General features: G+C 41.2%; 1 protein-coding gene across 2 annotated transcripts; it reads left to right on the top strand.

Moving 5' to 3' along the window:
* Positions 1-637: 637 nt before the first annotated feature.
* On the top strand, positions 638-24,081 carry tp73 (tumor protein p73). 2 transcript variants are annotated; one of them, XM_056383792.1, is made up of 14 exons: positions 638-770; positions 1,491-1,586; positions 2,448-2,598; positions 8,020-8,268; positions 16,832-17,018; positions 17,199-17,314; positions 17,863-17,972; positions 18,427-18,569; positions 18,697-18,785; positions 19,025-19,152; positions 19,556-19,710; positions 19,910-20,042; positions 21,516-21,609; positions 22,039-24,081. In XM_056383792.1, the coding sequence occupies exons 2-14, from the start codon at positions 1,528-1,530 to the stop codon at positions 22,438-22,440; spliced, it is 2,016 nt and encodes a 671-aa protein (XP_056239767.1). In that variant the 5' UTR covers positions 638-770; positions 1,491-1,527; the 3' UTR covers positions 22,441-24,081. The 2 variants fall into 2 exon arrangements, with proteins under 2 accessions (XP_056239767.1, XP_056239768.1); XM_056383793.1 differs by lacking the exons at positions 638-770; positions 1,491-1,586; positions 2,448-2,598 and adding an exon at positions 3,609-3,781.
* The last annotated feature ends 109 nt before the right edge of the window (positions 24,082-24,190 follow it).

The raw sequence follows: 24,190 nt of genomic DNA, 5'->3' as shown, positions 1-24,190 counted from the left end.
GCAGGGAACGGGAGCGGGTTTGTGCGGCGGCAGGGGACAGGGGGAACAGCGGGAACCAGTAGCCAGCTGCTGCGGAGCTCCGTGTGCGCGCTGCAGGGCCTCTTCGCTGTGTGCGTTCCACCTTTGTTTTTACGTTTTGTCTTTTGGAAACTTTTATTAGACGAGCCTAAATGTGTTGTGCTGTTAGCCACAAGATCAGTTTGAAGAACAGGAGGCTACAGTAAAAACAACAATGTTTTTCAACCATGTCATGACGTCACTTGAGATGTTTACAAAACTGCTTATCTTCAATCGATCGGTACAGACCAAAGTGAAAAGACCCATGTTACATGTAGCCTATAGAGATAAGGTACAGTACAAATGCAATCATTTCAACTCACAGGGTCACTATAGTAACAATCAATATCAAATCAAGTCAAATCAAACTTTATTTAAATCATAGGATACATCAGATCGACCAATCAGGGGGAAAAAAATCCTTATATAACTGCAACCAAATTCATTCCAGAGGAAGTTTGGGTTTGGGGTGATTTCTTGCAGCGTGCATCTTTAAAACCATGCACCTTTGCCACAGTTTTCTTGTGCAGTCCTTCAGAGGGGTTACTAAGGAGATCTGACGCGGCTGTGGTGCGCAACTGTGAATATAGTAAACTTTGGTGCGCCCAAATAGCCTGTACCCGACAGGATTCTGTGTTGTATCATGAGATAATCAACGCATCAAACTGGAGACAAGATGGAAACTACAGACGTCTCTCTATCAGCTTTACGCGGTAGGCCTGCAGTCCGTTTGAATGTGTCTTTTGTTACGTCAAACACGGATTTGGGCATATTTGACAGCTCTAAGTCATTTTGACTCAACCCCCGACGAAGAGGCCCAGATGTCGCCACCTGCTCTTTATGTCATCGGATTGAGTTGCGACGAATCTGCAAACTGCGGACACATCTCGGTTTAGACAATCGGAGGGGTTAACAATATACTTCATGCTTCCCTCAGTAGCTACACTTGCTGTTTGCTTCGGCAACCCCGTGAAGTCTGGACACATATTGTCGGGGTTGCAGAGCGGTGCAGGCTGGTGTTATTCTGAGGCGGAGGCGGAGGAGGTGATGTTCAGACTTTGAGGAGGGGAAGTGAGACGGTGATGAACCAGGCAGGTCCGGACACGCCCAGGTCCCCAGACACCCTGTGCCACCTCAGTGCGACTTCATTGGTGTGATCACACCTGGATGAATTAGTGTGCGTGTGCGTGCGTGTGCGCGCGCGCGCGTTTTCAACTGCTTTTCTTCTATTTGATGATAAAACACCTACAGAAGGATCATGTAGATTGTTTCTACTTGTAGCTTTTTAGCACGTTAAAGGCCTGTTTTATGGTAATTATCCCATTTTATTTATTGTCCGACATGCTTAATTTTAAATCATTTGTGTGTGTGTGTGTGTGTGTGTGTGTGTGTGTGTGTGTGTTTGTGTGTGCGCGCGCGCGCTCGCTCTGCAGAGTGATCTGTCCCTCACCAGACTACCCATCCTCTAAGATGTCCCAGTCCGCTGTTACTGAAGAAGGAGGCACCTTTGAGCACCTGTGGAGCTCCCTGTGAGTCAACAACATCTGCTGATGACTCTTTTACTTTCCATGTCATTAACATATTTTCCAAATAACTTAATGGTTTTATTACAGAGTTCCTAAATCCATAGAGTATCCTTTATTTTAATACCAGTTAAGCAGTCTATATAGCATGCAAGGAAAAACTGTTTTTTATACGCTGGATGACATTTAAAGAAAATCTGAATATTTATTTGAGCATCTGTGGTGCAGACATAATCAAAAACACAGTCAAATGTGAACAAATACCTGCTTTTTAAACCACATATGTTCATCTGTGTCCTTTTAATGATTGCTACACCCTAGAAACATTTTGATTTTTTTCAAACAAGGTTCACTTGTTAATGTTGCAAGGAGAACATCTCTGACATTACAGTTTTCGTAAACAGGATTTGGGGATGTTGAATAGGATTTCTGATGCTGGGTAAAAATCTGGTATATCAAGGCCTTTATTTTCTCTTTGTAAGTATACATGAGAAGTATCGGCTTGCCTCCTGTAAAAAAAGGAAACAGTCCCAAAATATTCTTTATTCTCTTCTAATCGTGTCTTCCAGTACCTTGCTGTGTTGTTTTATAACTGTGCTGCGTGATGTGCTTTTTACTAACTGCATCTTTGAACATTTTAGCAAGATCAACACATTGATTACTTTATTTGATCAATAACTACTGTGTATCGCTGCTCTGCCTAAGTCAGTGTGTTAAAGGTTGTCTGTGTTGGTGTTGCATTGTCCCTGAGTAAATACATGAAATGAAATTATAGTATGTGACACAAAGACCCACCTATGCTTTTCAAATTTTCTGAGCTCATTCCTCTTTGATCAGCTTGTATTCACGGTGTTTGTGCGTTCGCAGGGAGCCAGACAGCACCTACTTTGAGCTCCCCCCAGGCAGCCAGCATGGTGAGAGGCCAGTGCCTTCCACCAGCACCCCGGGGAGCCACCGCAGCGCCGGCGAGGTCTCAATGGATGTGTACCACATGAGGGACATGAATGACAATGTGATGGTAGGAACTTGAGCTCCCATTACACTTCACATCGTTGTTTTTTTTTTTCAGAGGCTGCAACGTATTTCTGTGTTGAAGGGTTTAATCAAGTCCAATAGCTTGTCTGTGAGCACACACACACACACACACACCCACACACACACACACACACACACACACACACACTCACGTAAGTATCCACGAATTTGTTCTTTTCCCATTTTTTTTGGTGTATCCTTTAATTTTTTCCCTCCAGTGTTGAGGATATTCCCTCCCATGTAGATTCCCTCTCCTCTGCAGCCTTTTCCCTCTCTCTGTCTCCTGCTGAGTGGCCTGTAGGGACAGGGGGGTAGTGTGTGTCTGTGTGCATGTGTGTGTGTGTATGTGTTATTGTGCTAGGTGAGGGCTAATTAAACCCCAAGCCAGGACTACATGCTGCTCCACTGTAGAGCCATCTGTAGGCTGGGGAGTGTCTGTGTGTGTGTGTGTGTGTGTGTGTGTGTGTGTGTGTGTGTGTGTGTGCATTAACAAACATGCACATATGTTTGCAGGTGCTCGTGCACCTGCTCGTTTTTGTTGCTTAACAGAAACTTTGTATCCACAGACTTTTTCTTTTTTTTTTTTTTATGAACGAGGACAAACAGCCCAGTTTTCAGCTTGACCACAACTAATTTTCTTGAAAGGAACTGAACACATTCTGAGCTCACACAGGAGAATGTTTCCTAATTCTTCTACTGATGGTCAGTGTCAAAGTTTTTGCAGGATTGCACCGACATGCAAAGTTGATCCTGGACGCTTGTTCACTCTATCCATCTCCGTCTTCCAAATATGTGACCAGAAGTCACTCCCAAACACACCTTCTGATCTGTAATGGTAGGATCTAATCTTTAAGTGGGCAAGCCTGGGCCTGCCTGGCCAGTTAATGAATAGTCATGACAGGAAAAAAAAAGGGGGGCGGAGCGTGGATTTGTTGTTAGATGCAAGGCAAGTTTAGAGGGCCCAGTCAGGCAAGGGAAACAAGTATAGAAGGAGAGAGGCAGACTCCTGTATCCTCCATCATGTCCTGCTCCACAGAGAGGCCAGCTGGCTGTGGAGAGCTCGGCTCTTATAGTCACATTTGACCACAGCAGAGTGTAAGTCCTATGAGACAACGTAGAAACACCCCGTCTTACCTTTCAGGAGCCTTAAGATGCTGTATGATGTGGTAAGTGGACAAGAGTAAATTGTTTGTGCTCTGGCGTTTTATTTTCATGTTTGAAAATGTTGTCTGTCTGGTCTGGTGGTGGTGGAGATGGTTTATGTAATGAGTGTAGAGCTTCTAGGTGTTACTCACTTCTAATGATGCTGAGCTCAGCTTTGGCTCAGGATCTCTGTGTCCAATCAGTGGCAACCAAACAGGTGAAAGAGTGAATCTGTTGACTCACCATGCTTTGTGAGAGATGGCTGATATTTGAAAGTCAGGCGCACATACTTTTCTATTTGTCTTGCATGCGTAAGTGTGGCCATAACTATTTGAGTTTGAACTTTTGTGTTTCTGAGTGTAAACAGTCTGATATGTAGTGTGGTGTAACAGGGGTAGTCTGATCACTGTTGGTGGCACAGGCCCCTTAAACACAGGCACATTTTTTTTTCCTTCATTTTCCCTTTAAGAAGTATTACTGGAACTAACTTTGAAGATGGTTTTGTAAGCTATCACAATTCACTTGATTTTTATAAAAAAATATAGGCTATATATTGTCCAGGTTGGCATGAAGTTGGACCTCTTGAGAATAAATGCTGTATCCTCCTGCACTTTTCCAAATATTCCCAACAGGGGGCAACCTTCTCACACAGGTCTCCACATTTCACCTCCTCTCATCTTCACCTCCGTTTAACATAGCATGGCGTCGTTTAGACCTGCACCCACGTTCACATGATGCCATGTCATTCATTTATGTGGCCCAGCTTTTCATTTTGGTTGAGTTGTTTCTCTATCTCGACACGGCCACGTAACAACATGTGGAATCTGCGTTGTTAAAAGTGCCTGCCCTGGTTAATAAAACTATAGGGTTCGGTTTAATAAGTGGCTGTAAACAGAGGTCATTAGCGTGGTGATACTCTCTTCATCCTCAGCCTATTATGTTTCACTCATCTTGACAAGTGAGGGTTGTTGTGGCGGGCTTATCTATGTTTCTAAATGTTCTTAGCCTTTAAAGCCCGGCTTTGAGTGGCAGCTACAGGATGGCTGCCCATAGGGGACATCAGATTGTGTTGGGATGAGAAGTTTCAACACTAACGCACAGTGAACACACACACACACAGTTGCTCACACAGTGGCAGCAGAGGTTTTAGCTTTGTTTCAACTTGTTGCGGATTGAGTTTAGGTATTAAGACCAAGCACACCTGGGAACGTGCGTGTCTGTGTGACAGTGTGCGTGCCTGCATGTGTGTCAAGTGTTTTCTGCTGTTGACGCATACACCTGGGCTTACCTTCTGCCCCTAAAGCCCCTTTGACAATCTGTCCCAGAAAGATTTCAAAGGAAGTAAAGAGTGAGACGTCAGACACTGGAGGCAGGGCAGAATCTTTTATAGACCGACCACAAGAAAAAGAACATCACCACATTCATACTGATACCGAGGTTCATGTCTTTCATGAGGGTGAACACGTTCTGAGTCTCAGCAAATGCTACAGCTATTCTGCTTTTCACTGCTATGAGAGATTTAAGACACTTGATTAAAGCTGCTTCTAACATCTTTTCTTCCTCAATTAATCTGCCAATTATTTTCTCAATTAATCAACTGTTTTGTCTTCAAAATATGAAAAGATAGTGAACGAAATGACTATTACAATTTTCCATTGCTCTATGTGACGCCTTCAAATTCCTTTTTTAATCCAAACAAAAGCCTAAAATCCAAAGATATTCAGTCACGTATCATATATTACAAAGAAAACCAAAACATTCAACCAACCAGTCAAATTGAAACGTTTTTGCTTGAAACTGACTGAAATCATTAATTGATCATCTAAATAGTTTCCAACCAATTTTCTGCTGATTAACCTTTCGATTAATCAGCTAATCATTTCAGCTCTACACCTGATGTGTGTGAATTAGCAGGGGACTGTTGCCACTTATTTGAGGCTGCATTTCAAGAAAGAAAAACATCATTAGTTGTTTTGGACTCAGCTGTTATCGATGTTTTGTGCTGCATGTACCCGAGTTGGACTCAGTGTAACACACCCGTGCATGCATACATCTTCATTTAACGTGCACAGTTTCAGTTAAGTTTAGCACGTCGGCACTGTCCCTTTGCTTCCATGTTTCCGTGGTATGGAAACACAGGACGTTTACATATCCCTCTGTAAATCTGTCTCAGCTTTTGTGTGTGTTTTAGATGTCAGTGTCTGAGGTTGAACACACAAACCAGAGCTGAGGAGCAGGATATCAGCGTGAAATGAGGCGATGTATTGTTTCAGATTGGGCTTTATAATTGAAAGTATGGCATAGCTGAATGTAATGAAAGAATAACGAGGAAAAGAGAAGTTCCAGCACCTCCAGTCTAAGTGAGATATTGTTGTTGTTTTTACTCCTATGTTTCCTTTCGTCTGGATACGTTTGCTTTTAATTGGTATTGGCATTTTATGCTTACAAGTTAATATCTAAATCCACTCAAAATGACATAGATTATCTGTTAAACAATTGTAATTGCTGCATGTGCTCGGTTGTATTTCAGGTGTAAAACAAAAACTACTCAGGCTGGATCTAAAACATCCACAGAGTTTACAGCGGAAATAATCCTTTTATCCAGATCGTTTCCATCCGTTAACATTCATTCATTTCAGAGTCCAGTAGTGTCGAAGAGTGTTTCTAAAAATGTTCGGCCAAACCGCTGATTTCATCCAATAGCCTCCTGGGGACTGACGTCTGACCGTTGAACTCTTGCTCCTTCATATGTTTTCCTTCTTGCCTCACTCTCTCTCTCTCTCTCTGTTGCTCTCTCGCTCTCTCCCTCAGACCAGACAGTGTTTACTTAGTGCAGGCCTTCACAAGGTGTTTTGGAGCGTGTGTGCACATGCACTCCGGCATTGCCGTCTATGTCCGGGCATGCCGTAATTAGAACGTGGTACAATTTTTTGGGTTCCCATCCCTCTTTCCCTCTCTCCTTCTCTCCCCTTGTGTCAGTCTATCATTTCTCTCTCTCCACACCAGTCCTCACCTTTTTCCCTGTCCTGATTGTACATGTGTCTGTGTCTGTATCTGTGTCTGTGTCTGTGTGTGTGTGTGAGAGAGAGCGAGAGAGAGAGAGAGAGAGTATGTGGTGTGTCCACTGAAGCACACCTCACTTGAACTCTTTGGTTAGGCTATGGTCCTGCACTCTCTTGGCTTTACTGTCTGTGGACATTTCTGACTGAAGAGTGGACAAATGAAACCAAAGCACTAAAGGATGTATTACGTGAAAAAGAAGGTAAACATTTTGTGTTTTTCTGCTAATAGGGTAATTGTGTGCGTATGTGTGTTTAATGTTACTATTCCGTTATGAACTTGAAATCATTGTCAGATACTTGACGCACCTACTGTATGTACAATACAGGCAGTGAGGATACATCTGGCATCTTTACTTTAGTAATCTGTATTATTTGTTTGGTTTTCATATCATTACTTGTCAGGTGCTTTCTCTTGTTGAATCAGAACTGGCTGGACTCACATATGAAATATGGACTCATTGTTGTTCAAAGTGAGTAAGAGTGGATACAATTGGACTTGGCTGTTTGTGTTTTCTGAAGTTTCTGTTTTTGCTCAAGCAGTGTGACAAGGAATCAACAAATGAACATGGGTGGCTGGAAAAAAAAAAATGACAGGGGCCAAAAAGTAGTTTTCCTTCTACAGTACAGTAGCTTATCTACATAAGGGCCTCAGAGAGTGCAATAACAAGAGTGTCACTGCACACACTTCAGTGCAACAAATCTTCCCTCTCTTCAAACACAGCGCAGAGGACAAGAGGGGAAGAGCAGGCAATTAGGCAGAGCACAGATTATGCCTGTGTTTTACAACTCTCCTCGCATAGCCCCAAGGAGGCTACTGTGAAGACCTCACTGCAACTGCCACACACACACACACACACACACATGCACACACACACACACACACACACACACATGCACACACTCAAGTTTGTTGTCCTGAAGCTTGTGCTGATTTTATCACCTGTCTCCGTCTTTTTTCATGTAAAAAATCACACAAAGAGTGCTCAGCATCGATCATGGACACCTACCTAGACAGTTACACATGTAACCACACACATTCAGCATCACACACACACACTACCCGCAACTCTCAGTGTAATCCGACCTCCCTCCAAGCCTTCAAACTCCTGTTTCTCCAACACTTCTACCTGTGTCCTCCCTCCGTCTCCCTCCTCCCTCCTTCGCCTCCCTCATTCTCTTCCCTCTTCTTTTCTTCCCAGTCCCAGTACAACTTGCTGAGCAGCAGCATGGAGAGCCTGGGGAGCCGCGCGACGTCCGCCAGCCCCTACAGCTCCGAGAACGCCTCCTCGTCGGCCGTGCCCACCCCCTCACCATACTCCCAACCCAACTCCACCTTTGAAGGCCTGTCGCCTGCGCCGGCCATCCCCTCCAACACCGACTATCCCGGGCCGCACACCTTCCAGGTGTCCTTCCAGCAGTCCAGCACTGCCAAGTCTGCCACATGGACCGTGAGTACACTCACTTTCTTGGCTTTGACATGCAGGGTGTGTGTGTGTGTGTGTGTGTGTGTGTGTGTGTGTGTATGTGTACACGAGTGCGTTTCTCTGCCTTTTGTGTCAGGCTCACTGTCTTACTGAGTAACTGCATTGAACACAAATAAACGTGCACACAAAGACACTTTTTCACATGCACATGTACACACAGTCACTCAAGTCAGCAGAGAAAAGTAAAAGTTGCATCATTCAGTGATTCATCTTGTCCTCTACTCACCTCAGGTAGTCAAATCTAATGTGATGAATGCAACAGGGAAAGTTTGGTATGTGGCAGAGACACCTTTTGTCCTGTGTGAAGTTATATATATGTATACATACATACATATGTGTATATATATATATATATATATATATATATATATATATATATATATATGTATATATATATATAGCGTCCTGTTTTTTTATTTTTATGTACAGTGAGTGTAGTGAGTAGTGAGTACAGTGTAACGTAAATGTAGGAATTATTCCATCATATTTCACCATATGAAATCAATGCAGCATTAACATGTTGTAATGATAATAATGCAATACAGGCTGTTATAGTATGTCATGTCTTAATCCATATATGGCACTGTTAGTATTGCCTGTTGTTTCATTGTAGGAGTCTTTGGGATGTGCACTTCACACTAACATTGTATTTACACATTGGAAAGAAGATTTTTGTTAGTTCTATAACAGACACAATATAACACATGGAACATATCATGTAACATATCTATTGTAAATATGATAAACACAATGGATAAAAACATCAGCTGTAGTAATTGTACACAAATCAGAGGAATCTGAACCGAGGAACTTGAAAACTGACTGAAAGACTTCTCCGAACCTACAACACGCACTACTACCTTGTGATGTGATGGTGCTGAGAGACAGGTGAAATGGGAGCTGTGTGATTTGTCATGACCCAATGAGGAGTCTCCTGCTGGAAAGGTGTCACCTCCGACTGTCACACAGTTGACCTCCCTGAAACAAGAGAAACAAGAGACAAACTGCACTTCCTTCACTCTCCGTGTGTGTGTGCGTGTGCATGTGCGTGTGTGTGTGTGTGTGTGTGTGTGTGAGTTCAGGCCTGTGAGTGTCTCTGTGTGATTGACTGAGGGGCTCCTCTGTGGCTGTGTTTGCTGGAAGTAACCATGCGTGGTGGGATGTTTTACTCAGCCCTCGGTGATGTAAGAAGATCCCCTTTGGACATTAGAGCGGTGGTCTTTGACCTGCTGCTTTTCTTCTCTGTGTCTTTCTTCCACTGGTCTTAACACCCTCTCATGGCTGTCACCTTTGGTGCCTAAAGTTTCTCCCTGTCCTCTCCTGAAGTCATCTCTCTTTTCTCCCACTTACATTCTCTGACTCAGTTCTTTCTCACGGACACAGCTAAATTCATAGTAACCAAGAAAAACACGGACAAAAAAATATTAGTTTGTTTATCTGAGAAGTGACTGCAATGATATGAAATCCTAAAATATGCCAGAAACCTGTTTCAACCTGTGTGGTTTCAAATGAACCTGCCTTACTCTCCCATTAGTTTGTTCACTGTTCCTTATATCTTGATACATACATCAAATCAAAGTAGCCTGATAAATCCCAAATACAAATTAAGTGTTTCTACACACTTCACCTCCCTGCGGGTCCATCTACCCTTTTGCAACAGAATAAACTCCTCTTATTGGCTTTGGTTTGCATGGTTAATAGTTTGAAAGAGATTTATCAACAAAGAAGAGAGCTTTGATTCTCCCTGAACAGTTCAAATCGTAGCAGTTTTGTGTGTTATAGAAAGAGCAGAAAGAAAAGAGGTTTTGACTGGCGCATGACTTATGATACAGATGATGAGGCAGCAGAAAAAGGGTTGTGACTGAGGAAACCTGTGATTATTCAGATGCCTCTGCTGCAGTTAAACAGGAGGGATTAGAATGAGAGAGAGACTGGTGGATTGCTCATGGCTTTTATGGAGTTTACCGTATGCTTTGTTTTCCTCTTGCATACCTGATTATAAGATTGACGAAGTATGAGAAGATGTATTTAAGGGTTATTATACAGTGGCTATGGAACAGCAAAAGTTTTCATGTGTGAGATGATTATATTTAATCCCATAGGATGCTAAAGATGTCAAGAAAATGTTTCATTCCAAATCAAAATGGCAGCATGCAATAAAAAATAAAAAAAAACAATCAAACCAAGAAAACCAAGGGAACATTTGCCAGGCTACATTTGAGCTCAGTGGCAAAATGCTTTTTGAGGGTTAGGAAGTGTTAGTTTTCAAAAGAACACAGATTATATTCAAGCCTCTTAGAATGAATGCGTTTCTGCTAATGGGAGGGGATTCCCCGAAAATAAAACCAGGTTTGCATGAGGATTTGTGTGTGTGTGTGTGTGTGTGTGTGTGTGTAATGTGAATGCACATGTATATGTGTATAGTTATGCAAAATTCAGCAGAAAGTCCAGGTTTGAACATGCTTGAAAAAAAAGGATGAGTATCTGGACCAGACTGAGTCACCTTGTTTGAATGAAGAAGTCAACAGTCTCTGGGTTTCTTGCTCATTTCTTATGGCCTCAGGCAGTGGGGAATGCCGAATCCCATAGGGGCATATTGACTATAATCACTTACTTAGCTGCCCCCCTCCCCGGCCCACTGCCGCTCACAAAGAGTGGGTGGCATGCAGTGCTCTGGGAGATTATGAGAAAGGCAGCTGCCTTTTGCAATTTAAATTTAATAATTAATTTAAAATATAATAAACTTAAATTCCCTTTGTCAACTGAATAATTGACAGGTGAGGCTTGTGGCAAGACTCCGACTCTGAAACTCTGACGCTCTCTTGCCCCTTGCAGATGATTCCTTGGCTTGGACACAGGCAAGAATCACTGCAGCTGGAAATGAGATGTAACACCTCTGCCTTGTCAAATAATAAGACCTCTTTCCATACACTCAGACTTCAGTTCATGTCAGTGTGTGTGTACGCATGTGTGTGTGCGCGTGCATACAGTATGTGTCAGGAGAGGAGGGGTTGATGTGGTGGGGATGCAGGCTCGAGCATGCACTGCACGGCGGCTTGTCAGAAGCTGCTCTTCCCAGCTATTAGCCTCTCTCCGTTAGCACACAGGTCCCAACATGCCCCACACAATGCATCCTGCCCTTCCTTTCCCCATGCATCATCCTCGGCCACATCACCGCCGGATGAGCATCTGACCCTGAGAAAATACACTCGATGAGGAAGGATTTTTCACACACGCTTCTGAGGAAATTCGCTGCTTAGATGTCAACAGCAAATACATGAAGTTGTCCATAACTATATGAGATTCAGATCAATTTTTACAGCAAATGCAAGTGCTTTTTATAGTCACCCAGTAGATGAAGTGCTTAAAGAGAACAAACAGCCTCCAGGATAGATATCTTAAGTAATTTCAGTCCTGTACATCAATGTACATTGTCCATAATCCCGTCTGGATGCCACCAATCCAGGAAACTAATTCATTTAACACTCTGCTCTATTCTGCTGTGTGTCCCATAACCCTCTGTGTAACGCTGGGTATATGTCATGCTGTCAGAAAGACTGAACTTTTACAATCCTCATGGACTGTGCCAGTAAGTAAATGCAGTGAGCAGCAGTCAATATGAAGCTATTCAACTTTCTTTTACTACCTACAGTATGTATTAAATCATTATCTTCAAATGTTTTCTTTCAACCCTAACCCTTTACTAAGGTGAAAAAAATGTCTAACTTATTGCTATTTGAGGCAAAAATGTTAGATCTGAACGACTCGTCAGTTATCCCATGGTTAGATCTCTAACTGCAGAGAACCAAGCTGCTGTTAAAAAGAAAAAAGATCAGTCTGTAAAGGTCATTACGTCTTTCCCTCTTTCCCAAAGTCTCTAAGAGACAAACAGCAATTACTACCATGTCAAAGAAAGTGCAATTTTTTTTGTCGATTTGAATCCAATATAATTATAGACTATAGAAAGGCAGCTTAGCCTGTGTTGATCAGTACAGCATGCATGTATGTCAACTGTGTGTGTGTGTGTGTGTGTGTGTGTGTGTGTGAGTGTGTGTGAGTGTGTGTCTGTGTGTGTGTGTGTGTGTGTGTGTGTGTGTGTGTGTGTGTGTGTGTGTGTGTGTGTGTGTGTGTGTGTGTGTGTGTGTGCATAAACTTATTTGATATTTGGACAGTTAAGTGAATTTGTGGTGGGCAAGTTGTTGCTTGTGTATATGGATGACGGTCTGGCAATTATCACCCTGTCTCCAGGAGCCTGTCAGGACCTGCCTCCGCTGCTCCGCTGTGTAGAGGCAGGGATGGATGGGTGAATGGATGGACTGAAGGCTGAATTAATGGGTTCATTTATGCGATGGCAATGAAAACTGACAATTGAATAGTTAGAGCATTATAACAGTGCTCTTTTACAGACGTGATCACACCACAACATTGTGGGATAAATCGCTGGATGATTTTATCCTAGAGAAAGAGCACATTTGATTAAATGTGTACACGAGCTACTGAGAACACCAACAAAAACTGTATTATTAAGTAAAAGAAAATGAACATATCACCATCTGCTCTAGACTGAGTGGATGAAGGTTGACAGTCCATAGCTTAGAGGTAAAAAGCAAATGGTTGTTTGCAAAGCTTGTTTTTACCCTCAGTGAAAATAGACAGTGTGTGTCTGTTAGTAGCGAGTAGTCAGACGTCGTGTAAAATCGTCAACAGACTGAAAACGAGTGGAATGTAAGGCAGCTGACCGATGTTTTATGTTGCAGATTCAGGAAATTTTAAACGATGTCTTAACATGTTTGAAGATTTAGAAATGTGAATGCCTTACGATCTGTAATCCTAGTTTTTTCTCTTGATTTCCTTTTCTCACTCACCTTGAAGATTTTTTCCAGCTCATTGACAAAGCAAATAATGTCTTAAGTCTTTGACTATCTTTAGCTGAGTGTTTGTCCTCTCTCCATCTTTTTTCTCCTTCCTCTCCATCCCTTCATCCCCCTCTCTGTCTTGAAACTAAGCCCAGCTTATCCATCACTTATCATATCTTGTCTGAACAGGAAGATACACATGAGATACTGTCGTTCCTTTATTAATGTTTCGCTTCTGACAAAAAAACGAATTGAGCTCAACTCACAGATTCATGTGTGCATGCCTGTGCATCTTCGGTGCATGTGCGCACAAGTCTGTGTGCTGGACGAGTTGAGACGTCTCCCGGGGCATCTGCACCCCGGAAGCCTGAAAACACAAAAAAATAATTTATGACTTTTCGTGCACTGTTTCATGTTCAAACACAATACCGCAGAAACCGCTGATCCCTACTGTTTTCACAATGTATCAAGAACCAATGCAACGGTCACTTATAACACTATACCTGATACTGGGCCAACGGGATTTTAGAATAGACATGGAATTGCAAATTATTACTGACCTGTAAGAATGATTTGTCAGATGGAAAAAAAATAACTTTTGGCATGGAGAAAACAAAACCAAAAGATCTGTTGCAAATCAGGTGGCTACTCATACTGTAAGTACTGTAGCGGGTTTAAGTAAAGGGAAATGGTTTGAGTATATTTGTGTGACTCAGGACACGGGATCGTCCCCTGGAATCAGTCTCTACTACAAAGCATCACGAGTTCTTCCTCAGTTTGTTGCTTTGGTAAATGACTAACAGCTCACAGGACCATACATGTCCATCAATATAACCTTTTTTTTGTCAAAGTAATATTATCATGGTGTATTAATGTAGCTGCACGGAAAAATCAGTTAGTGATGTAGGATACTATACAGTAGATACTAGTTGTTGCTTGCACAGAGTCAGTGTGCTGCCTGCATTCTTCTACACACACCAAGCCATTTAACCACCACCATGACTGAATATCAATAACTTCTTTCTGTGAGGCTGCCTGCTAAAACCTTTAACCACATTTTCATTTTGTCAAACGCTAAAAGAGTTTAATAGTCTGTTGTGATCCTGCTGCAAAAGCAAACCAGTGGATCATTTTTTGAGATGTGATTGTTGCAACAAGAAAAGTCCCCTGGTCTGTAAATAAGATGTCTGTCTGGTCGTTGCATCTAAGGAAAATTATTTATTCATGGTATGGACGAGCTGTTGAGACTTGTCAGGGAAAGCTAGGTGGGAAAAGGTAAAGTGGTGCACAGGTATTTCCATTGCCCTCAAGGGAATGCTCATGGCTAAGGGTGTGTGACTGTGTGTGTGTGTGTGTGTGTGTGTGTGTGTGTGTGTGTGTGTGTGTGTGGGAGAAAGAGAGAGAGTCTGCAGTGTGTGTGTGTAAGAGAGAGGGGGCTTAGTAACGGTCACAACAAGGACTCTAAGCAGTAGGTGTACTGGTGCAGGTGTAGGAGTGACGGGTCAGAGGCTGGCTGGTGGGGGAGTCGAATCAGAGCGTGGATGATCAGTGTAAAATCATCAAAGTCATTTCATGTAAATTCATAGAAAGAACTGATGTTTATGCAATAGAAAATTCTAGATATTGTAATTGTATTGTATTGTGGTGAGGTGCAGAAGGATCAAAGTCCAAGCGTCCACATGGAAAAGTAAACAGTGATTAATATCAAAGAACGATCTGCATGAGTGACAGAGGTGAGTTTAGGAAATGAAAAAGAAGAAAAAGAAGAAAGGTGCTTTTTGAAAAGACTGTGGTGAGAAGAGGAATATGTGGGAAAGCAGGATGTAACTTCTGGGGTTAAAGGGGTATAACAGTGATTTAGGGGACTTATAAAAGAAAAATTAAAGATATAGGAAAAAATACAATGGAAAGTGAAGCAGCAGAGGACAAGATAACCTGACTTTTAGTCCCTAATAAGGGTGAAGTGGATACTACACTTCCCACTATACTTTGTTAGACCCACCCCAAAGTGCCCACTTCTCCACACCACCAGTTTCAGCCTTTCTGTTAAAAAGCCTACACTGAGATAACCTGAAGGACGTCATGAGGGGTTCATTTTGAAATTTTGGAAAGCTCCCTTGGAAAGATCCACATAAGACATTATAAATTCAAGGTTTAACTAAATGCAAACAATGCACTCAACTATGGAACTCACCAAATGCCATATGAGTTGATGAAATTTGAAATTTTCCAATTAAAAACTTTGAAAGTATAGCTTGAAATGGTACAGATGTAGACCATATAACTGGAGTACAGGCGTTCGTTTCTCTCACCCATCAAATACAAAAAGGAAAAATGACATTAAAAAAAGGCATTGAAAAGGTACGTTTTTTCCAGTGCAGTGTTGCAGATATTGAGCTGTATATACTTTACTTCTGCCATAAGGTGCACTGTTGCATTTGTATTCAAGCTCATCGTAGCAAGCCCATACAGGACAACTGTCTTCTCTGTTTGGTTTCTGGAAGGTCCCAGTTTGATTTCCACAGGGAAGATTTTTGAGATTTCATGATTGTGTTTGGGCATGTTAAGGCTTTTCCATCCCTTGTCCTGGTGTCTTCGGATCCACCTGAACAAGCATTTATACACACACGTACATATGCATGTGCATGTGTAAATGCCCATAAACTCAGGAATCCTTGACGACTTGGCTTCTGACTTGAGTGATTATAGTGAAACAGGCCTATGTCAAACATTTTTAATTATCAGCCAGTCTTATATTTTTCCTCAGCTGGTACACACACAGAGACATAACCATTCTTTATAGTCTGTCCTTTCTAACTCCCGCCTTTCCTCTGCCATCTGCAGCATCTCACATTACTACCCGCAAACTCTGCTATATATATATAACAATGATTTATTCATTCTAATAACACATTCATCTCCTTTACACCATAGACTTAATTTTACCAGTGGCTGTTTTACAGTTGTCATGTATTTTTCCCTTTCCTTTTCCTCAAATGGCACACAGTCATGATTTTATATGATAATTACAGTGGACTGTAGCTGCACCCCACTATTTTATAATGTTATCACACAGCTGATTATTTGTCCACGCTGTCTACTATCATTTAAATGCTTTTTTGTCTAGCATACTGATAGTTGACTTAATGGCTCAAATCACATTATTTCAGCTGGAAACAGCAACTCCATCCTGTATTTTTGTAATGATGTCTGTGGCAGCAAATCCTTTAAGATTAACCCTCCCACCTTTTCTCCCTTAGCTACTTCTTGAGAAAACAGTTTGTGTGTCTTTAATCCTACGTTTCATTTTTCCATAGTTTGTTTGAAAAATGTAAATTTGAATTGTGATTATTTGGTATTTTTCTGGATAACTAGTGGATCTGATTCTTTAGGCGTGTTCACTGCCTACATCATAAGTCTCTCTGAACACGAGTGTCTGAAAAATTGCGAAACTGTTAAAATTCAAAGAGAAAGAAAAAATCTCCTGCAGTTGGGTATTCAAATCTTAACACAGCAACTGGGATTTTGTTTGTCAAAGTCTTAGTTCACGCGCACATGTGACTGACTGATTGTGAAGTGATCTGATGTGATCTGAGAATATTCAAATCAGACACACACTCAAAATTGCCGTTTGTCAACTCTCTGAACCTGCGTGTTCTTTTGCCCTCTAGTACTCTCCCTTGCTGAAGAAGCTCTACTGTCAGATTGCCAAGACTTGTCCGATCCAGATCAAACTCTCGTCCTCTCCTCCGCATGGCAGCATCCTCAGAGCCATGCCCGTCTACAAGAAGGCGGAGCATGTCACAGAAGTGGTCAAACGCTGCCCCAATCACGAACTAGGACGAGATTTCAATGATGGTAATGAAACAGGAGAGGATGACACATAGTTCATTAATCATAACACTGGTTTGAATTTTGCCTTAAACACAAACAGTTTGTGCATTATACCTTTCATAAACAAGACCGCATGGTGTCTGAAATGTATGATGCTTTGACTTGCACTGCGTCCTCACCTTTCTTCCTTCGTTCTTTCCAAAGGTCAAGCAGCCCCAGCCAGTCACCTGATCCGGGTGGAGGGGAACAACCTCTGTCAGTATGTGGATGATCCTGTCACCGGGCGACAGAGTGTCTTCGTGCCCTACGAGGCTCCACAGGTTAATGGTTCATCAACTCCTGCGTATCATAGAGACCCAAAGCTCATTGTATTAAGTATCTCAAGAACTGGACTTATGACTTTGACCCCAAAAATGAATTATGGTATGTTTAACATGGACAAAATATTTGGGATATAATGTCCCTAATATTTTGTACATTTAGATTAAGAGTTCTTGTTGTGGACACACAATGGATCGCTCATTCCAAAGAAACAGTCAGTTTCAGTGAGGTGCTTCATAGAAAGCATGTCTATAAATAAAGATGCCGGGCATGTCCAAACAGTTACCCAAGTGACAAATCATCATGTCTGCAACTGCACATGAGGAGGTTAATGAAAAGCAAAACTGTTTGGCCTCACATCAAAGTGCGCTACAGCCCCCTGGTGGTGGACTGGCCACATTTACTGTAAAATGGGAGGGTTGCTGGTGTTTAGATGCACAGATTGAAAGAAATAGTTTGAGCCATAAACATCCAGAAATTCCTTGATAAGTGTCACATAGATTCAAAAAAAAAAATCCAGTTATTAATTCATGGTTTTGTGCTGCAGGTGGGGACTGAGTTTACCACCATCCTATATAACTTTATGTGCAACAGCAGCTGCGTGGGTGGCATGAACAGGCGACCCATCCTCATCATCATCACTTTGGAGACCAGGGAGTAAGTCAGAAATTCATAAGTCAGACACACAAACAGTTCAAAGAAGTTACTTATTTTGGCCTTAACAAACAATTCTCTGCTCTTTGTCACTGGTTTTATTTAATTCTTTTTTTGTTTGCACAGGGTACATAGGTTTTTACAAATATACAAATGTTTTACAATAGTATGTACTGGCAAATAACACAGGACTACACGACCAACCCACAGTTCCTTGGGAAGTGCAGAATAAAATATATTATACACAGCAGATTATAAATACTATTTCTATTACTATTCAGTGTCATTTGCTGTGATGTAAATTTTAGCATGAAGTATGGTTGCACCCATAGTGTAAGAGTATTCAGTGCACTGATCCACCAAACAAAAGTAAAACTGAATAGTAAAGACATTCCGGGAATGTTAGAGAACCCACTGTCCTGATGAGTATATGTTCTCTCCTGAATTGTGTCTCCAGTGGTCAAGTCTTGGGCAGGAGGTCATTTGAAGGTCGGATATGTGCGTGTCCCGGCAGAGACCGCAAAGCCGATGAGGACCACTTCAGGGAGCAACAGGCCCTGAACGAGAGTGTAGCCAAAAACGGCAGCGCCACCAAACGCAGTGAGTAGAAATTCTGAGATTCAGTGCTGTTTCAAGTCGCTGGTTTATTGGTGTGAATGATGAATAATGAGATTGTGAAATGCGTTAGGAACCTCTTTGACCATGATTCTGTTTCTGTCGTCCGCAGACTTTAAACAGAGTCCGCCAAATATTCCGAGTCCCAATATTAACATGAGGAAGAGGCGGCATGGAGAGGAAGAGATTTACTATATTCCTGTAAGAGTCTTTCACACACGTATCAGTCCACATGAAAACTGAAACAGTACATTGTCAGCTTTTACAGCTGCTTTACATTTAATGTGTGAGGTTTCATCATGCAGCCATATGTGGAAATATTTACACTGATTTAAAGAGAGTCAATAGCATTGTGTCAAATACTGAAAACAAATGTACCATGTTTGAAGGATGTGCTCATATTCCCTGATTGATTATGTCACGTGTTGTGCCGGGTTTAGGTTCGCGGTAGGGAGAACTTTGAGCTGCTGATGAAGATTAAAGACAGCCTGGAGCTGGTGGAGTTGGTGCCACAGCCCCTGGTGGACTCATACAGACAACAAACACAGCAGCAACTGCTGCAGAGACCGTGAGTCAGGACAACACGAACACACAGCCACCTGTCGGTACATGTAGCCCACATGCATACATGTACATAAAAATGTGACACACAAAAAGGCACATAAAAAAAAACATGCTGTCAAAAATACACTGTGGTTTTCTCTCTTCTGTGTGAGTCACACGCACAAATACACATAATATATACAGAGTTACTCTCGCTTTCTCACTTTGTCAATCACACACACTCCTTTATGACACATTTTCCAGATGAAGTCTATGAGAAAAACGATGGGAGTAAGTTGAAGTTGATGATATAACCCTCTCGAAAAGCTAAATTAATTATCAAGCTGTTGTGAATTGACTTGCACACTCACTAAAACACAGACACACACGTTCCATTAACCTCTGCCATACTGTCCTCTTTTCTCCAGGAGTCATATAGCGTCCCCCTCCGTGTACTCACCACTCTCCAACATGAACAAGCTTCATGCCCATGGAGGCCTCAACAAACCGCCCTCCGTCAACCAGCTGGTGGGGCAGCAGCAACAGCAACACCATGCTGCCCCCACATCCTTATCTCATATGGGTGAGTATCCATACTATTGAGTATATGATTAAAATCTAAATAGATGTACTCATAAAGCATATTTCAAACCGGTTTGTTTATAAAGTTTTCTGATCAGAAATGATTCATCCCAAGAGAGCCTTTTTATGTCATTATGGTACAATTCTTTGTAATATTTTGCTGCTGATTACTTTGTTGACCACCCCTCCCTTTCTCACAGGTTCAAACATGCTCAACAGCCACCACATGCAGGCCAATGGTGATATGAATGGTGGCCACAGCAGTCAGACTATAGCGTCTGCTTCCCACTGCAGCCCGCCCCCTCCGTATAACCCTGACCCCAGCCTCGTCAGGTACCTCACCCTCCAATGACACTCCTTTTTTATTCTCCTGTAAAAGGCCAGCAGATAATCAGATGCATTTGTTGGGTTTAATAGGAATTGGTGCCATGTCGATGCCAAAACACAACTACTTTGTTTGGCCATGTCTGTACAAATTTGGTCAAACTCTTTTTTTTTGGAAAAGTTCCTTCTTGCAGTGAAATGTGTTTAGATGGAACTGTGTTATACAGACAGTTTGATTTGATTATGGTTGCTTTGTTATGGCAATTAAATCACAAACCTCCAAGCAACCATGGCTGGTGCCATAATGAAGGTCCACTGAAGAACTGGTTCCATGGAATTGATGTCTATTTATAATACAGTTAAACTGGAAAAAAGAGCATTACATGGAAAGGTTGTGTTATAGGAGTAGGAGCAGGTTAACCAAGTAAAGTTTTAAGTAAAAGTAAAACGTGTTTTGGTTTGTTTGCTTCCAAATTGTGGCCGATATGATGTAAAAACGGTCCTGTCTCCGGTAGTACAAGAGTAGAAGTGTCTGTCTTTGTTAGCTGGCTGAAAGCAACTGGTGTTCCTACTCAAGCTCACCCCTCTAGTTGCATATGCTAAGTGTCTAAATCAGATGTGTTGATCATGTCTATTTACTCTGCTCATACAGTCAAGCTGCTCAAGAGTTGTAGACCTCCACTATGGCTGCCAGAGGGTTTGTTATGTCACCTAAAAGCCCAACCTGTGTTTCATACATTTACATTTAAAATCATTCACACTGTCACAGTGCGTACAGCCGACATATACTTTTGCAATGCACTACAGCGAATTTTCTTCAAAAGAAATTTCCATTGTTTAAGTTCTATTTAATTTAAAACTGTTTTTTCTCTTATTTTCTTTAAGATAATGTGTCACTGCAGTTGTTTTAACTTGGACTTTACTAACACACATTTAACATTTTTGATACAGCAGATTTTGTCCACCTTTTTATTTTCTAGATCACTATGTTTATTTTACAGTTAAATTGTACAGTTAGCTTCTTTTTCGATTACATTGTATGTTGCCAAAACTTTAACATTTCATGTATTTATAATAAAGATTCTTCACCAAAGCAATAACGGCCTTATGAATCATTAATATAAATGCATGTTTTTGGTTTTACTTCCACTGCATCTATCAAGATGTATAGTTTCTGCACACTTGAGGTTAATCCGTGCCCTAAATCTTTCACTCAGTTTTGAAATAAACTAATAATAACTTGAGAAGACAGTGAGATAATGACCTGTGATGTAACAGCATTGACATGCTTTTCTATTCATTTCTGTCTAAAAATAAGTGCTGACCCTAATAATAAAGTTAGGATGTTATTTGTTCTACTCAAGTCCAACTGCACTTTTCATCAGTGTTAATGAAGTTGCTTTTTATAATTTAGTCCTACTTTTAGCTTTGTAGCTGTGGTCTAATGGCAGTCTAAGCAGCCCTGCTTTTGTTCCCATACAGTTTTCTTACCAGTCTGGGCTGTCAGAACTTCATTGAGTACTTCACCTCCCAAGGCCTCCAGTCCGTCTACCATCTTCAGACTCTCTCCATGGAGGTAACTGCTCTCTTCCTGCACTCACAATCTCACAGTGATCATAATGATTATAATAACAAATTTTGTGTCTACAGCTTCATAGAAAACAAGAACAAAAGGGGGAAAGACACAGTAAAGAAAGAGCAAATGATAGTGAACATGAAAAAGTTGGAAAAGTAAAGAAATAAAATATAAAACAAAATAAAAGTGTCTCAGAAAAAGCTTCTTAAAAAGCATTTGAAGATAGGAATAATTTGGCCTAGTCTTATTTAAGGTAGCCTGTGGAGGTTTTGACCACTAGTGATGATGTAGAACAATATCTTTGATAAGCTGGCCTTGTAGTTTTTGTGTCCACCAGGAAACACGACGACATGCACATTTATCATTTTCTGTCTTCTTACTTTTCTCCTTCATTCTTACACCTCCAATGTCTATTTGTGCCTCCTTTAGGATTTGGGTGCACTGAAGATACCGGAGCAGTCCCGCATTGCCATCTGGCGAGGTCTCCAGGACATGAAACAAGGTGCTCCCATCCAGCTGCCCACCTCTACTCATCACCACGACTATCATGGCCAGCAGCTTCTTCGCTCCAGCAGCAACATGGCCGCCTCTGCGATGGCGGCCATCGGGGCCGCCAGCGGGGAACTGCAACGTCAGCGTGTCATGGAGGCTGTGCACTTTCGTGTCCGCCACACCATCACTATCCCCAACAGGTCAGGTGTTGTTGGGACGTCGGGAATGGCGTCTTCTGCTGACGAATGGGCTGACTTTGGTTTCGACATGCCTGACTGCAAGATGTCACGTAGCAAGCACTCAATCAAGGAGGAGTTCATGGAAAGTGACGTTCACTGAGCCTGAAATAATCTTGGAACTGTTTTGGCAACATTATTGTCACAATCAGCCTATTTACAGAGTAAAATCATGTGGATAGGGTCTTTAAATGTGTTGTTAGGTGTTGCTGTCAAATTTGGTCAATGGTTTTGGAGAGAATCAAGTTTTGTTTTGATTGTGGGACATTTTCAGTGTGTAAATGCACGTTCCTGGGCAGTCCTTCTTTGCGCTTGATCACTTGTTCTACCCAGAAGATTGAACATGAGATACCCCAAAGGACATTTCAAGTCTACATAGCAAATACCATGTAATAATACCATTCTCAAGGCAATGCTAATGAAAACTCACATAGTGCGATCTGAACTGTACTGTTTGGGACTCTGATAAGTGCATGTTAGAAGAGGGAAATATCAATTATTCTGGAAAGTGGGATGTTGTTTGGTCTCACTGTGCAATAATAGATGACACATTTTTCTTTAATAGCATCCACTTACAATAACGGTGAACAAGTGTGGCACTTGTACAATCACACAAATGTCAGAGTAGACATTTCACCATTTCACATTCTCGTTTTCATTTTTTTCTCATTATAAAACTAGTTCTCAGCTTACTTATTTATTGTTCTTTCAGTTTTCTGTCTTATGTATAAATGTATATAGTGTATCTTGTAAATGTTTTAGACTAGATGTGATTGAAAAGGGGTATTTAGATTCAAAATGGTGTCCTGTTTGAACCAAACATATGGAGTTGAATGGTAACTCAAACTCACAGGTTTGGGAACACATAGTCATGTATATTTTCAGTGGGCATGATAATGTGATGACTTTTAGTTCAGTATGCCCTTATCAATACATTGCTAAAAATTTTATTTAATGGGCTTTGGTATAAATAGTGTGTATTCATGAAAATGCAATGGAAATCAAAATCAACAAGTAATTAGTTAGACCTCACATTTATTCTTTTTTTTTAATAAGATATGGGAAATACTGTGTTATTCTTGTTTAGAAACACATTGCAAAACAACTGAGAGACAAGATATCAAAAACAGTATTATGATTATCCTAAACACGAGACAAGACCGTAGCATTTTTGTCCTTCTCTGTGTATTTTGAAAAACCTTGCAGGGCAAGGTCCTCATATATTGATTATAGCTAGTTGTGTAAAGAGTGTATATCTTCATGGCACTTGTTTGTGGATATTTGATAGCAACATTCCAATTTTATCCCTAGATAGCCATCCAGGACAATTAGTCATGTTGCAGTTTTGGTATGGTGTCAAAATTGTTTGTAGTATTTGACTTTGTACCATGACAATAACCCGTACCTTATTTACAGTCATTTTCTAAGGCCCTCTTACCTACAAACACACACACTGTCACCCACTCACCAACAACTGGTCAAAGAAAGAGCACTTTAATGCTTTAAAAGTAAAAATAATTTTGGGTTATTTGTGCTTATGATCAGTATTATGCATAACCATGATGTAAATAATAATAGTACTTTGTTTTGATATACCTGACAAGTTTTTTTTCTATCAGTTTTATAAAGATGATTAAGATGTGTACCTTTGTAACTATTGCTGTTCATTCATGTCCATTAGTTTCTGAGGTTGTTAAGTTCAGTGTTTTTCTTAAAACTGTGGATATTAAAATATTTGCCTACCTTTAACGTCTCTCTTTATCAAAGTGAAAGCGGTTTTAGACTAATTATTGCTCTGGGTTTCATTTGAATTGACATTTATGTTAATAGGCAAAATCTAATAAGACATACAT

This window comes from Seriola aureovittata, chromosome 9, assembly GCF_021018895.1.
Source record: "Seriola aureovittata isolate HTS-2021-v1 ecotype China chromosome 9, ASM2101889v1, whole genome shotgun sequence".
NCBI classification, from domain to species: Eukaryota; Metazoa; Chordata; class Actinopteri; order Carangiformes; family Carangidae; genus Seriola; species Seriola aureovittata.
The sequence above is the reverse complement of the archived record's forward strand: the minus strand, read 5'-3'. Positions and strand labels throughout refer to the sequence as shown.